Consider the following 15970-nt stretch of genomic DNA (forward strand, 5'->3'; position numbering starts at 1 on the left):
GCAAGGGCTGAAACAAGATTGAGGGCTGTATTTCCCTCAATCTTGAGATTCACTGGCACATACATTCATTGTTGCACACCTTTTGTTTTATTTTACAAAGTATCACTTTATCAGGAAAAGTTAGAAACCCAATTTTAAGTGAAGTATTTTTTTAAAGTCAAAAGTCTTCTGAATTGACAGACTGAATGCTGTTCTGAGGCATATCTGCATTAAGGGGTATCACACATACACTGCAGCCCTTTGAGGGAGGTTCAGGGATAAAAATGAGGATTACACTGAGGGTCCACCCTAAATCATCACGTCCATCAGTGTCTGCAGACTAAAAAGATTACGCATCAGGCCGCATAACTGGGTTTTGACAGCTGCAAATCAAGGTAATAATGAGCTTTTCTGTTCTGTTTTTTGTAGCTTTAATAAAGAGGAACTTCAGTCCAACAGCTTTTGAAGTGTCGTTAATAAAACCTTGTTTTCCACCTGTGCTGTGAAGTGGCAATTTTCGTCCCATCTCAAGCCAGCAGGCAATCTTAGAGTCGGGTTGGAGCACTTAATTCATGTGTATATTCTTTGTTGCTTCAAGTTCATGCAAGGTTTGAGGAGTAAAACACACTTGTTATCAAATGATGGAAGCCTAGCTGTTAAGCATTGGTCTCTGTGTATGGTGAGGGGAGCCATGTGTTCTGCTTTACTATAAAAGAGATGTGAAACTATTAACTATTCAAATAACAAGATGGGTTTGGAAAAATATCTGACTTGAGAGGAACAAGAAGAGAATGAACCCAAGAAACAAGCTGTACGTCACAGTCAGTTCCTGTCTTCTATCTGCTTCCTGCCCTTGTTTGTTCTCTTCAGGCTTGACAGTGGTGGTGGATCCGCTTAGGGAATCTTTGTCATTCAGATCCACGCCAGTGTACAAAAGGAGCGCATCGTTGCCAGAGAAGCACGTCTCAAGATGCACGCCACTGGTGTGTGTCTTCCTTCATCTCCTGGGGTCAACTGGACCACGTTCAGGATTGTTTCCCCCCCTCCTGTTGGATTGAATTTGAACTTTTTTTGAAATCCCGCCAGACATTCATACCTGCGAAAACCCAAGGCCTTGGTCTTTCATTATGACAATCAACATCCTTTGTTAGCATGTGTAATTTGAATTGCGGTTTCAATCGTATGATCACCCACTCCATTAATGAGGATTGCTAACAATAGCAACTTTCAGGAGAGCTGTTTCGAGCAGCTGCCACTCAGGTTTCCTCCCACAGTCTAACATCACAGAGAGACAGCCACGCTCTCAGAGTGTCCCCAGCATTTCGCTCACTGTCTTGAAGGGCAAAATGTTTGCGTGGCCTTTGAAAATGTGGTCTGTCAGGAAAGTTTTGGTTAGTGCTGTCTGCCACACTAGAATTAATGTATTTGTTGCCATGGCGCCACAGTTTATGACGGAAACACTGGGTTCATCCGTTATGAAATGAAAGCAAACCCACAGAGAGGTGAAGGTGAATTTGCCTTGTGTTAGATATTGCCAAGGTCATTGAGGAGTATGACAGGACGGTCGCTTCAATCGCAATAATGTGGTGCAGTAAATTGATTTACTAGATCCTTTATCTCTTCTGTTGCCACAAAGATTAACCACACAGGAGCTGCCGCGTGACTCAGTTGGAAGAAAAAGATGACACATTTACTCAACGAAAGATTAACTATAAGGCAGTTCATTTCAATTCAAATACATCTATTGAAATTCTGACAAAAATTGTCGTGTTGTATTTCATGACTATTTCTGTCTTTGATATTCGTCTATCACGATCACTTTGTCTCTCACATGACCACCTAGAATTCCGTTCACCCCAAAGACTTTCCAGTCGAGTGGCTGCCTTTATTACTACAACTATAAATTATGACAATAATCAAATAATTTCAGATTATTTAACACTTTTAGTCATGGACGTCCCAATCCATGTGTACACTCCTGCTCCAGTCCTGCAAAGAAAATATCTACAAATATTTATTGCTTTGATTTCAGACAAGTTATGTTACATTCTGTTTAAAAAAGGCCTGACAATATATTTCTTCCTCTATAATACATTCTCATATACTCAGTAGCTTCTCATCAAAATTATTATTATTTTTTTTAAATATATATTTACTAAGTTATAGTTAAATTAACGAAATGGCAGACTTGTTCACAAACAAAGCTCTGTTCTACTGCAAAAGAGCGATAAGGGCTACAAAAGTTGTGATGTTGTAAATCACGAAAAAAATCAGTGCGAAAGAAAAGTGACTTCTGGCCCAGACACCCAGTGAGAGCCGCAGGCTACTGGTGTGGCAAGAGTTAAGAGTAGTAGTGGGGACAAGAGGACGTTACATCTAACCAGCTGTGTCATTTTATGTGCCCCGCAACATGTTATTGAGAGTATAGTTGTATAACAGTCCATTCAACACTACAATAAAGCACACACAGTTCTACAGGGGCGTCACTTTCTGAGCAAATTCTCAGTCTAGTTGTCATTTTCAAATCTTCTTGTAGCATAATAAAAACAGAGCGCCTCCAAAAGATTTCAATGTTGTGACTGACCACCATTAGTGTTCAAGCCATTTAACAGACAACATTCTGGCAAACTGAGATCACATACAGCAACAGTAAATGTAAATGCCACACTCCGGAAAGTTTTTTTTTTACACTTGAATATATGAATTTAGGAAAGACCTGGAAGCCGCAGAGAAAACCATTGACAGAACCGATGAAAGTAAAACGTGTGCTAATGACAAATGACATGGCTAACAGCAGATATTAATGACGCTGAAAAAGGAACCGCAATAATTTGACACATTTTAATGCTCCTCTGATGCCTGATTGATCATCGTGTTTGTCCATCCAGCCCAGACCAAGGCTGCACACTGCAACAAGGGCGAGAGCAGCCAGATAAGTGGCTAAATAGCGCCTATAAATAATCTTGTTTGTGAGGCCGGACAATGGCGCCTGGTCAAAAGCACCTGTGTCCTTGCACTTGCACAATGACAGCTTAAAAAGATGGCAATTATGAGAGAGTTATTATGCACATGTGTGTTGTGCACCACGTTTGAGTGCGATTAGATGACTTAAGTATTTTGTGCATGATGAGCAGATGTGGGTGCACAAAGGGCTGCGATGTGCTGGCAGAGAAAGGCGAGTGAGGACTCCAGGTTAGTCTGAGCCTATTTGAGAGTAACAATGATGCATCTTTTGTCCCTCGCGCACACGGCAGTGATTAAATAGATGAGAGAAAATGGAGGTATATTGTCAGACGGCATTGAGCGGGATTATTCAAATAACTCACAATGGAGATAATCTTCCCCTTATGTGCGCTTAATTTTCACGGCATTATTCCCCATCTCCAGTCTTTCAGTCCCAGTTGAAATTAATTGCAGGGAAGGTTTCTGTGGAAAGAGTCTGAAATAAAAATTGGAAAAAAGAATATTGAAAAAAAAGTCAGTTAATTAGCTTTTATGTTTTTCAAGCAAGCAATTCAGAACAGCTCGGTGCATCACCATTCATTCACTAGTGATCTGCCTGCAACTAAAACCCATATTGAGCAAGTGGAAAGTTACAATAATATTATGTACTGTATGTACTGCTCAAACACCTTCATCAGTCATCATCCTGTGTAAACACTCGGAAACATTTCTCCACCGTGACCACCAGCGGTTGTCGCAGGAATGGGCTCTCAAAAAATGGCCGACACTAACATTCAGTACATTTTCTTTCCAACGAATCTACTAGAATTTTTGGTAATGTTCATTGAGGAGCGTGGAGTCTGTCTGTAGCATTGGCCATCAGTATGGACACAGCATGATGTCAGTACCTGTGAGATTGTTATATATATATATATATAGCTATGCCTAATTCTTCAAATTCAATAAATTAATTCATTTTTATCATTAGAAACACAATTATCGGTGGGCAACAATAAAGGCAACTGCAAAGCAACTGTGAGCACGAAACTGTAAACTGTCATTTCTCAGCAATAAACATGTAGTGGGGAATCAATAGTAAGAAGATGTACGTGTGGTTGCATTAAATGTCTTTGTGCAAGGCTTCAATAAATCTCATCTTGCCTGTCACCTGCAGCGAGGCGGCCACCACCCAGCCCGCTGAGTCTTTTATCTTATAACACGAGCTGCTGCTTTAAAGTGCAGAGCCAACCACGGCACCAGGAAGGCCTCTGAGGACGGTCCGTTTGAAGGTGTGTGCGCTGCCTTCACTCATCCTTTGATTGTCCTCTCAAAAACACTTTTGCCTTCAGGTCTGGTTGGACTTAACATCACACAACCTGTTCTGCACTATGCTGATCAATTCGTCTCTCAGCTTTCCTCTGTTCTTCTTCTGAACCAAAAAATAATGGTCAGCAGAGTTGGAGGCAGTGACACTACTCTGCAAGTTGGGGTCCAAATTCATTTTGGCCATTCGGTGCAGTGGTGCCCCAGAAAAACATTTTTGGATGTGCAACATAAATGCACGTTTTTTTTTTTTTTAAATGACCAGGTATTTACGGTGTATTGATGTATGTATGTTGACATGTCATTGATTGTCCGTCAACAAATATTACAAATTACATTAGATTAGATCATCAAAGACGTCCACGGAGCATCAACATTAAAAAAAAGTGAAGTCACCAGCTGTCAAACGACACAAGACAAATAAATAAATAGCCATGATATATGAACATGTATCGTGACAAAAGAAGATACATAGTTTGTAGCGGGTGCTTGGGGGTGTGGTCTCTCACCCAGTGGGATGATGGGTAGGAGCCACCGACGGTGCTGCCCAGTGCCATCAGAGGGTCCTGGAGGAGGTGAGACTGGTGGGCCATGATGGATGACACAAATGGCCGCAGTGGGTGCAGGTTTTTTGGTTCAGAGAATAAATAATCTTGCGCAATTCCTTCTGACAATATACCTCCATTTTCCCTCATCTGCTGAGACACCCGTGTCGGTGGACCTTTGTTTGATCGGCAGACACAACGACTGAGTGCACACGCACCACACACATGAGTAGTCTCCAAGTAAATGAAACTCAACCCGCATGATTTTAAAATCATAGAATTTATTATGGTGGCATGAGAGATGCCTCAAGGTGACAAGTGGTTGTGAGTGGTCATTTTGCAGTAAAGGGACACCTCCAAGGTTGATGAGCACAGTCTGAGAAGTAAAGGTGGAGTGTTGAGTGCATGGGTGACTGGAGTTGTTCAGTACAGTGAATGAAGCCGATAAATGGCAGCATTTTTTTCACTCTGATGGATGAGTGGTTGTAATCATGTGGTGTGACCGGTTGCGAGGTATGAAATGTCAACAGCTACAAATACAAAACGCTTCCCAAAATGATCTGTCTCACAACACTTCTCAAGGTATCATTGAGTTGTTGATTTACTGTGGTTGCATTGCTGTTTGAGCACTGTTGGGTGTGGATTGGGAGGGAACACGTATTACAGCAAAGTACGACAAACCTAAAGCCCTGGACAGAAACGGTCAGCCTCACGTGCATTTGGCAGCACAACATTTCTATCTACCTTACATTACTTTTCCATTTGACCTTGAACATTTTCATTTCAGAGAGTTGAAGGAGCTGAACTTGCCATAACAAATAAACCCTTTCCCGAGCAGCGCTCTTGATGACAATCGCTCTGACGGACCAATTGCTGATGAGAACGCCGACTCCTTCTCTGGTTCGCTCTGTCTCCCACATCGGCCCAATCAGTCTAATGAGGCTCGCACGTCCTCCATCCCGTCCTGCTGGCTAAAGTGGCCATTGATCCGAGGGGTGGGAAGGCTTTTAACAAGGGAGGGGTGGCAGTTCAATAATTAGCCAGACTGAGCTTTTTTGCTAACTCCGTAGTTTCGCCTTTTCATTTTGTGTTTATTTACTGACACCAAAGACATTAGGGATTAACTCTCCAGGGGTATGTTAACTTCTCAACGTCAGGGTGTAAATCCATCCCCAGCTGTAAATTAAGCCTCGCTTGTCTTCAGCCAACGTCTTCATTCAATCTCTCGGGTCACAGCCTGGCAATGATGTCTAAATGGCTTCGACAAATGAATAGAGGAAGAAAGGCAGAGAGCAAAGTTTCAACGTACCAACACTTTCAAAGCAATTTCCTGAATTTAGACAGAAAGTTGACAGCGGCGCTGCACATGACTACGTGAAGCATTCAGCCATGGAATCTCATCACTTTAACAAAGCACAGATCATTGCAGGGGCAAAGAAAATGGCCAGTGGTCTTTTTTTTTTGACAGTGGTACAGTGAGAATCCGGACTATGGGTAAGAAAAACTGGAGCAGCGACATTGGTCTGGATAGCTGCTGCAGCAGAAAAAAAAACAATGCTGCTGGACTGGATGGATCCAGAACGACAGCTGGGAAATAATATGATTTTGGCAGTAGGACAAAAGTGGAAGACGGAAGCACTGACATTTACACAAATTGCTGACTGACTCAACATACTTTTAAAATTAGTGACAAAAGTATAAAAACTGGCATTATTACATGACTGAATTTTAATTCAGATGCAAGCTGAATCATTGTTGAGTCACTTTATTTCATCGGACCTCAGTGATAATCATCCAAACCACAACAAGCCTCCGGCTTGGTGGTAAGAAAAATGAACCCCAAGCCAAGATAGATGGTTAAATTAGGAAGTTGTGTTTTAGATCAGTTGCTACAAGAAACGTTTAAACAGTACTGTCTAAAACCAATGCATCCTAATGTGGCAGACGAAATATCATCAAAACTGGTTTTATTCCAATCATAATTAACATCATTTGGCATACAATGGTGAAGTTTTTATGCCCATTCAGTTGCTAGTCAAAGATCAGATGCAGATAATCCTAACTATATTGTCTTATAAGTAAAAGGGAATTCCTAAGACAAATGCCTGTTTTACCTACCACAGACTGGCTTTAGCTGTTCAATGAAAAGCAGGCAGCAATGACGTTGGTTGCTCTGCCTTAAGGCCCATTTACGGGTCAATGTTGTGTCATATTCCTGCATGTCTCCACAAAGATTACACAAACAGAGCAGTACCACCAGAAACCATGGGGGGCATTGCTGCTGTTACTACCCCGATACATAGCTCTGATGAGACACGGAGAAGACATAACAATGGCGGAAATTCTCCATTAGTCACAATATATTTAACAACCTCAACAACCACGGCCTCCTACAATGCTGTCTCCGTTTTCGTTGTTATTGCAAGAGGCACCTTATCAATGCTTCTTCCACAGTCGCCATGTTGGTTTTGGAGTTTGTTGTTGCTATAAACTTTTGACTCTGGCCTGCTCCCCCTGGTGGATATATCAGTGAACAGCAATACCAACGTAAAGAAGGCATGGAAGCACAACATCAGTGATGCTAAGATGTTCATAAGTAAAGGGAGCATAAATGGGTCTTATTTGTACATGTCAAGGTTGAAGCAATATATTGCTGATTTTGTGGCATTAGTATATTGAAGGTGCATATTTCTACATCAATATGACAACAACATACAGTATATTTTTGCCCTATTCTTCAGTACTACATTGTTTATCATTCTCTGGCAGTCATACAGTCAAACTCCCTTTGTGTTTAGGTCAGTGCCATTCATCTATCATCACTGCATCAACTCCTTCAAAAATCTCTAAAAAACTAAAAATGTCTTCCTGAGTGTGCACACAGGTAGCATCTCAAGCAGTAAACTATATAGCACACATGCCAGACATAAGGGAGGTGTTGCAATAAACAAAGAAGATGGTCAGAAGAAGAAGATAGAGCGTTGTGTTATAATAGCATAACAAACCAAACACAGAAACAGGGGGGTAAGCTGGACAAAAACAACAGGCATCAGACAAGATAGACTACACTGGTTTGAACCGTCAGGGTCAAAATGATAGTGTATGGGATCCAAATTCAAATCAGCTATTAACTTAGGCACAAAACAGGAGAATTACTTTAGAGACAAATATTTAAAAAAAATAGGAGGAACCAAAAAACTAATCCAATTTCAGTGTTTCAGTGACCACCATCTTCACTTGCTATAACAACACATTGCCCCGAAGAAGGCATTTTAACTTTTGTATTTGAGAAACTGCATGAGGCGAATGTCCATGATTGAGACGAAAAAGTCATAGATATTATTCTGCCTGAGTAGTTCCAAAAAAGCCCACTAAATCAACTGCTAGTGTGCTCTTCTGTTGCTTATACGTGGCTCAGACACTGCACATGCAACGGTGGCGTAAGACAGAGAGAGAGCGGTGCCGTGGCCATCATAGGCCAGGACAAACTGGTTCATAAATAAAACAATGTAGAATAGTTGTAGAATCCTACGTTACACCAAGTAATCTAGGATATGGTTTAACATATAGAAAAGGAAGAAGAATCTGTAATATGAAAAATGATTGTGCATGATGAATAAAGAGACACGCACATCAGCTGTGTCGCTCTCTAATCGCTTTTATTAAGCAAAATGTTTGCAAATATCTGATGCAATCGCTCACATGCCAGTGCACTTCATCAATCCCCTTTATCACACTCCGATTGCTGTAATTACACGTCAGTCAAAGCCCAGTCACTCACAGCTCTGTGCTATTACTAATTCATATCCATCTCATTCTTACATTATTGGAATATTGCTAGTTCAAAGCACTCACCGAGGGAAACACAACATGACATTAAATGTGACAAATGCATGCCAGAAAATTATGGATTGACATTGTGATGAAATAGTAATAGTGAAGCACCTATCAATAACCTTGAATTTAAAAAACAAACTGTACTCCAAGTCACGATGAACGACACATTTATCAGACTTGACTCAGACTTTTCTTTCCTTTTGGCAAAGAAAAGGGAGAGAATGAGTAATATCTGAGCTAAACGTCTCACCATCTACCACATTCACACTGAATAATGACAGGCACAACGTGACAACAAGTCCATTAGCACTGATTCCCCAAAATACGGCCATCACCGAGGGACCTCTGCCGCAGCAACTCCATCAAGGGACACACAGTCACCACGGAGAGAAGAAGCAGAGTACAGCAGAGCCAACTCCCCTAAAGCTTTTAAAGGTGATATCTTATCTATAGTCATATAATTACGCAGATCAACTCACTCCTCAAAATGTCAACCCACAAGATTATTTATGCTCACTACAAAAATGGAAAATTGTAACTCACAATGATTGTAACTCAATGTTCAAAACACCGGGTATTAATGAAATAGATATCACCTCAGTGCTGGTAGTCCAATTTAATAAAATGGATTAACTTGATAACCTGAAGGCAGACGCAACAGAGACTTTTTGCACGTCTCAAACATTGAACAAGGAGGAATTCTACAAACTAAAAGCACTCAATAATCTCAGACGAGTACGATGAAATGAATCTGCAGACCATTTTTGCGTCTTAAAACTTGCCATCACCCCAGTCCAAGTCATGGCTCCGTTGCCTTCATTGGTCCATAGCAAGCTCCACTCACACAGACACCAGCATGTGGAGTGACTTCAAAACACAATCACTATAAACTCTGTAAGGTTCAGGGTTTCTGCTACACATAGACAAGTATGGCACACCGCCATGACCTACATGAGAGTCACCACGATTGATCAAAATCTGCCCATAACTCTAAAGCAGGGGTGTCCAAACCGGTCCTCAAGGGCACTATTGGAAACAAAATCTAGGTGATGAAAGTTCCTCAGAGAAAGAATGAGATGCAGATCATGCGAAGTATGAAGGGCAGCAAGAAGCAGGTCCTGATTCATGTCCTCTGCGGCTAAGTCAATTATGTGCAACAGTGGAAATAGTAGGATTCTTAGATTCATGGTTTGTCTATCTGTTCTCGTCTTGTCTTTAGCATCATCGTGGGAACCAGCAAACAGCTCCACCTGCCTTTTTGGGCTTCCCATCTCCTTGTTTTGTCTTTGCAGCAACTTTACGACAACAGTAAACATGGCGTCATAGCATTACATAATACTGAAGTGCATACAAAACTCCAGATGTCCCAAGCAATTTTCTGACACACATATTTGTATATATATATTTGTTTTTTAATAAAATACAAAGTTGCCACAGCACCAGGTCAAGGGTCAAAGGAGTTTTACTGCATTGGTGGTTATGGCTTCGATTTAAAACAGTCAGATCATTAAATTAAACTGAGCAGTCCTTAGTGACATTTTCCACTGGTGTTCTTCAGTACATTGTGAAAGCAGTCGCTAGGGAAATCACAAAATATGCATGTCTCTGACAGTCATGAAAATAGTGATACCTGACTTGATAGTAAATAGGAGTCTTGTTATGTTAGGAGCAGGAATCTCCTAATTCCACACTCAGGTGGCCTGATCCTAGTATTATTCTTTGGTATGATGCACAGAAAAACAAGTCTAAGTGTTTGTGTATCCAATTTATCAGCTAAGACGTCACCTAATCCCTGCCCTGATGCTGGGAAAGTCCCTCTAAAGCAGTTACGAATGCAGTGAATCAGTTTGCAATTATTCCGGTTAAATTTGGAGACACAGTCTGTGAAATCCTGTTTAATGGGCCTGAAAATTATCTTTCATATTTTTCATCGTTCCTTAGAGTTGAGCCGTGTTGACAAAAGCCAGCTACGGAACCACTTGACACGACTCTGAGGGTCTCCACCTGCAGTGTCAAGAGTTCAGCCTTATTGTCCTCCTCAAATCACCAAATATAATCCCAGGTTTCATCAGGCTCAGCCTCCTCTTGTATAGCCACTATCTTGCTTGCTCTCCATCACCGCTTTCTCTGCAAAGCTTCTCTCCCTGGATTCGCGTAGCAACCACCGAACCAAATGGGCAACAGCTATCAGCCATCATCACCACTGTCATTTACAAAATCAATACCAGTTGCTCCAGAACCAGGTTCAATTTATAAGGCGGCTCATGCTCAGGAATGCTGCGTTCTATAAGCTCCTGCTAACATTAGCTTCAGTTCAGTTTAAACATTTCAACTGGGATTTAATCTTAAGCAAAGTGAGGCCTGTGAGCCACCTGTTGCCTTCTGAATGTTAGTATCAACATTTGTAACCTTAAGCATCTGCCAAAACAGAACACTGTGCAGTTCACACCACAATGTTGTCTATTTTAAGCAACTTTCATGTGACAATAATGACAACATGGGGAACACTTTGAAGGTTTTCTCATTCATTTCCTGAAGAGCGACCTCTTAAAAAAAAAAAAAACAATGTAACATTTCAAGTAAAGTACAAGTAAAATACTTTCAGGTGGATAGTTATATGGACATCCTTATTTCCAGCATGGGAAATCTGCGCCCAAATCAGTAGAAACAGATGAAAACAGATTATACTCAACCTGTTATGCCAATGTAATTCGCACAGGGTTTAACAAAGATAGATTCATACCCGTTCAGACCTATGCATTGTTGTAGAAAAGAGAAAAACTAATTGTTTGATTCCAATATATGATTCCCTGCCTCGCACGACTAAGTGTGGCTCGGCGACCTGGTGAAAGAATGAAGTGTTGAGGACTTTACTGACTCATCTCTACTCCCATAACAACTCATCTTTGTGTGATTACATTTTGGGAGCGCATTTATTTGCAACCACATTCAGTTTCAACTATAAAACAGTGACGTACAATTTGATGCCTGCAGTTTTGAAGTGAAAGGTCATGCCAGGTTATCTCAGGAAATACATCTTTCATTGGAACGTTCATGACCGGCTTCCACTGCAGCATGTTGAAGATAATAAAATCAACACCGACTCTGAGTTAGAGAAAGGTTTTCTGAGGCCAGCAAAAATCAGTTATCGGTTTTGGGCAGTGGAGTCAAGGACATAGGCTGAAGATGAAGAAAAAAAAATGCTGCTGAACATGTCATGATCATGAACATGTATTTTCTTCGATCATTGCTCCATGTCATTGCTTGTTCACGAGACAACAGTCTGAAAAATAAAACGGCGATGAAGGCGTTCAGGGACGGATTCCTGCAGCATTCATTAGAAGCGTGAATGAAATCCCTTCCTGGAAAGCTTATTCAGCGTGAAATGCAAATTGTTTGCACATGGAAGTGGGCGGGGGAAGGCTGTCAGGTAAGCAGCCAGATAAAGAGACAAAAATCTTCACACACGATATTTGGGAGGGGAAATGAAGACTGCTCATGAGCTTAGTTGAGCAAGGAAATCGGCAGTGCTGAAGGCTGGTCACTGGGGCGTATGAAAGTCTTCATACATATTCCACTTTTAATCAGGTCACATAAAAAGGCCTTTAATGCCGGCTATAAAGTTCGGCCTCACCAGACTGGTTTTCTTGTGCCTTATTCGAAGTTTGGCGGCCAGGGCGATGAAGTTATCAGTCAAGCCTACATCACGTATGTGCTCATAATAAAAGGGTCAACTTTGGGCTGCAATTGTTTTTATAATGATAAAACAGAATTTTTAACAGGGCTGCAGACTACAGGACAAGTTAGTCCTTTTTTTTAGCTTGAAGGGTTGGATGGAAAACCCGGAGTAAAGTGAAAAACCCCAGAAAAAGTATCTCTGAAGCCTCTGACTGCGTCAATCTGCCTCTGTCAGTTCTGATTTCACACTGACGCGCGCACACACACGTGCAGCAGGCTGAGACTGTGACTATGACGAGTGGTTCAACATGACTGAAACGAGAACAGAATTTACTCCATTGCTTTTGTCGCACGGCTTCATTTTAGGGGCATTTTTTTTATAGTCTGGTCCGCAAGATTTATCCGCCGACACTGCATCTAAATTTATTCTCCAGCACAGAATAAGTTTGACTCAGATAAGGGACTGAGGGTGATTTAAAATAAAAAAAAAACAGAACTGATCTATCTTTTCGGTGCGGTGAAATATGCTTCAATTAATTTTCAATTATTTGCAGAGGAAAGCAATGTCCGAAATAAATGGCCTTTAATGTCGGACGCTACAGCGGGAGAATGTAATGGCCTGAATGGAAATGAGGAATAAAACTTTTTACGAGAGGAACAGCAGCACAGTTGAGCTAAGCAAATTTGCATTTAATCAATTTGAAAAAAGGGCTTGAATGCAAATACACACACACACACTTCCTAATATACATACACTCCCCGAACGCATCACTCCGACAACATTTCATTGCACAATCCATCTTAATCAGCAAACCCATCAGAGACAATATATCCTCCCCTCCATCTTGTTCCCCTTCTCCAGACGGAGTGATTGAGGGGTGTAAAGAGGAGGATGTTTCTGCCCACAATCCCCTCCCACCTCACCTACGCCCACCCCCGCCCTCACACTCCACACCGGGACGGCTCTTAAGTGCTTGTGGGTTTTTATGTTTGGAGTGTTTTATAGGAGTGAGCAGAAGTCGGGGGCTGTAAAAGTGTAGAAGGGAGGATGGAGCAGGGCGGAGCAGGCGGAGAATAAGGCGAGAGGAATTACTGTAAATCCAATGTTTATTGAGAGCCACGCAAATGGACCCCCGTGTTACCGCTCCTACCTGATCAGTGCATGAGAAGTAAACACGGTGAAGCTGTATGAAGCCACATTGCCACCTGTTTGCTCACAGGCCTCTGGTGCTTTAAAATCTTTTTATGCATGCATCTACGCTCGCACACAAATGTATTCATGTTTTGGTGTATTTGCAGTCAATTGCTCCCCACCCGCCGGGCTTAGAAGACTCCCTTCAAACCTGCCTACCAGTCTGACAGTATTGCATATAATTGGCCGCAGTTGGCTTCAACTGAATGTTTGCTTCCTTCCGGGCTAGATGATGCTTTCTTAAAATTCAAGCGGAATAAAAAATGCACAGCACACCATTTCACGCGTGTAAAAAACACGGAACCCGACTGCTTGGAGCAGGTCAAGCAAATCTCCTGATCCATTTTTGATAATTGTCCTCCCGTCCAGCCGCTCAGATTTGTCTTCTCGCCCATCCATGCTGTGACTGTACTCGCTGAAAGCTGCACAGTCAATCACTTAGTCACCAAACCAAAAGGGCAGCTACTTTGTCAACCCAACGCCCAGACAGTCGGCTCCTCAGTCACGCTGAAAAACGGACTGCCCAAAATTCTCTGAGGACATCCTGTACCTGCTTGTTGCCATAGCAATGTGGTTTTAAATACAAGCCTATGTCCTCACCCTGCCTCTCTTTTATCTTCCCTTTTACTCCAGCAGACTCTTCCCTTTCTGCTTTTTGTCAGTCAGAGCACTGACTCCCCGACACTCGGTCTGTCAGTCATGTTTCCTCAGGCGACAGTGCATCTTTCACTTTCTCTCTCTCGCGCTCCCTCCTCACCTTGTTTCGTCCTCTCTTCTAAATGACACTTTACTAGCCGTTTCCTCTTGTTAATTCCACGCCACTTTGCAACTCAGTAAACGCTCTTGTAAAGCACGCGCTGCAGAAACAACACAGCAGCGCGACACAATTACATATGCATAATTACTGCTGAATGGAGGTGTAATCCAGAATGTTTACAGACTAACAGAAGCATAAACAACATTAGTGAGAGGGGAACCATCAACACCGTTGCTGGAAGTTGGCACAGCAAACGCCTGCTGACAGTCACGTGCCCAAAAAACATGCATCACCCTTCAGCCCACACCTCATCATTAACTATCATTTAGGGATGCTGGCCTCCTCCTCTTTCCCCTGCATTTATGCCAAAGACACCGATTATACGTCCCAGGATGCCCCATGAGCAAACTCAACCAGCGGGTATATGGCACCCTCTACTGGACACTAGAAGAACTGAGGCGTTTCTGATTGTGTAATGGCTTTGGTGGCGTTATTTTTCGTAAAATAAAAGACATAACGTAGTGTGAAGATTCAAATTTTGTTGTCGGAGTTCATTGCAAGCCAAATACATATAACACAATTTATTTAGATTCTATAGAAACTGCCTCCAAACTCACAATGCAATTTATATTTACAAAAAAACTCAAAACACAAACATTTCAAATGCAGATTTAATCTGATGCTTTAGTAAACTCGAACTTTTGGGACCTATTGACCTGAAGGCAGCAGTAGTTCACAGCATGTACTTATTATGCTTAATGACACAGTCTTCGACCGAGTCACTTTATTGACAGCGGAGCAAGAGCGCTCACAAAAGCGACATGTTGAACACAGGTTAAGAAGAGAATGATGTGGAAACCCCAGATCAATAATCACAAATGAGGGTTGAGCAATTACAATTCGAAACTTGAAGTTCAAGGATGTGATAAAATGATCAGAAGAAAAAATCGTTTTCAGGTCAACATTCAAACTTGTTGAAACTAGTGTAAAATAACAGCATTTTTTTAACTCAAGTGCCAAATAGCAAAGACTAATACCTGCATTGACGATGGCGTCAATCTCCAGCTTGGTGATGTCGCCAGAGTAGAGGGAAATCTTCTGATCTAATTTTTCATTCCTGGGATAAACACCTTTCTCAAGCACACCTGACAAGGAGGAGAGACATGAGAAACATCACATAATGACATCTAATATCATGCACATGTAGTGGTCGTAAAGGCACCAAAATTCTTCACTAAAAACGACCACCCCTCTCAGGTAGTAGCTCTGGTTGTTGTGATGAGGCAACTATTTATCCACTTTTGTGGGGAGAGCTTATTGATTTCTATACATGTCTCAAGGTGGCAGACCTGCAGTGGGAATCCAGACTGGGACGTCGTCCAGCGGGACAGCGTTTGTCCTGTAGTACTTGCGTCTCTCTGATGCAGACAAAGAAAGCAGGAATTCTGAGGAGGACAAAGGAAACTGTTTAATTCAGAACACATATTTACTGGTGACAGATAACGAATGTCATATATATATATATACTTGGTTTATGACTTTGTCACAGCCAAACTGCACAGAAGCGCACATTCAGAGCTGGACACGCACCGGGCACCTCTTCACTTCTGGAGAGACGTCACTCACTCGGCAACCCCTCCCACATGCAGCGGCCACACACGATAGAGGAACAGCGCACCTGCATCAGACACTCTACATTCACTCCTACAAAAGCCT

General features: G+C 41.9%; 1 protein-coding gene across 2 annotated transcripts in view; it reads right to left on the reverse strand.

The window, feature by feature from the left end:
• macrod1 (mono-ADP ribosylhydrolase 1) overlaps nt 1-15970 on the reverse strand; it is a 121027-nt gene that overhangs the window by 104258 nt on the left and 799 nt on the right. For both annotated transcript variants that reach the window (XM_053879833.1, XM_053879832.1), the window contains exons 2-3: nt 15604-15699; nt 15292-15399 (exon numbers count right to left, since the gene is read on the reverse strand). In XM_053879833.1, coding sequence (XP_053735808.1) covers nt 15292-15399; nt 15604-15699 — 204 coding nt within the window. The remainder of the gene's footprint in view (nt 1-15291; nt 15400-15603; nt 15700-15970) is intronic.

This window comes from Synchiropus splendidus, chromosome 11, assembly GCF_027744825.2.
Source record: "Synchiropus splendidus isolate RoL2022-P1 chromosome 11, RoL_Sspl_1.0, whole genome shotgun sequence".
Taxonomy (NCBI): domain Eukaryota; kingdom Metazoa; phylum Chordata; class Actinopteri; order Syngnathiformes; family Callionymidae; genus Synchiropus; species Synchiropus splendidus.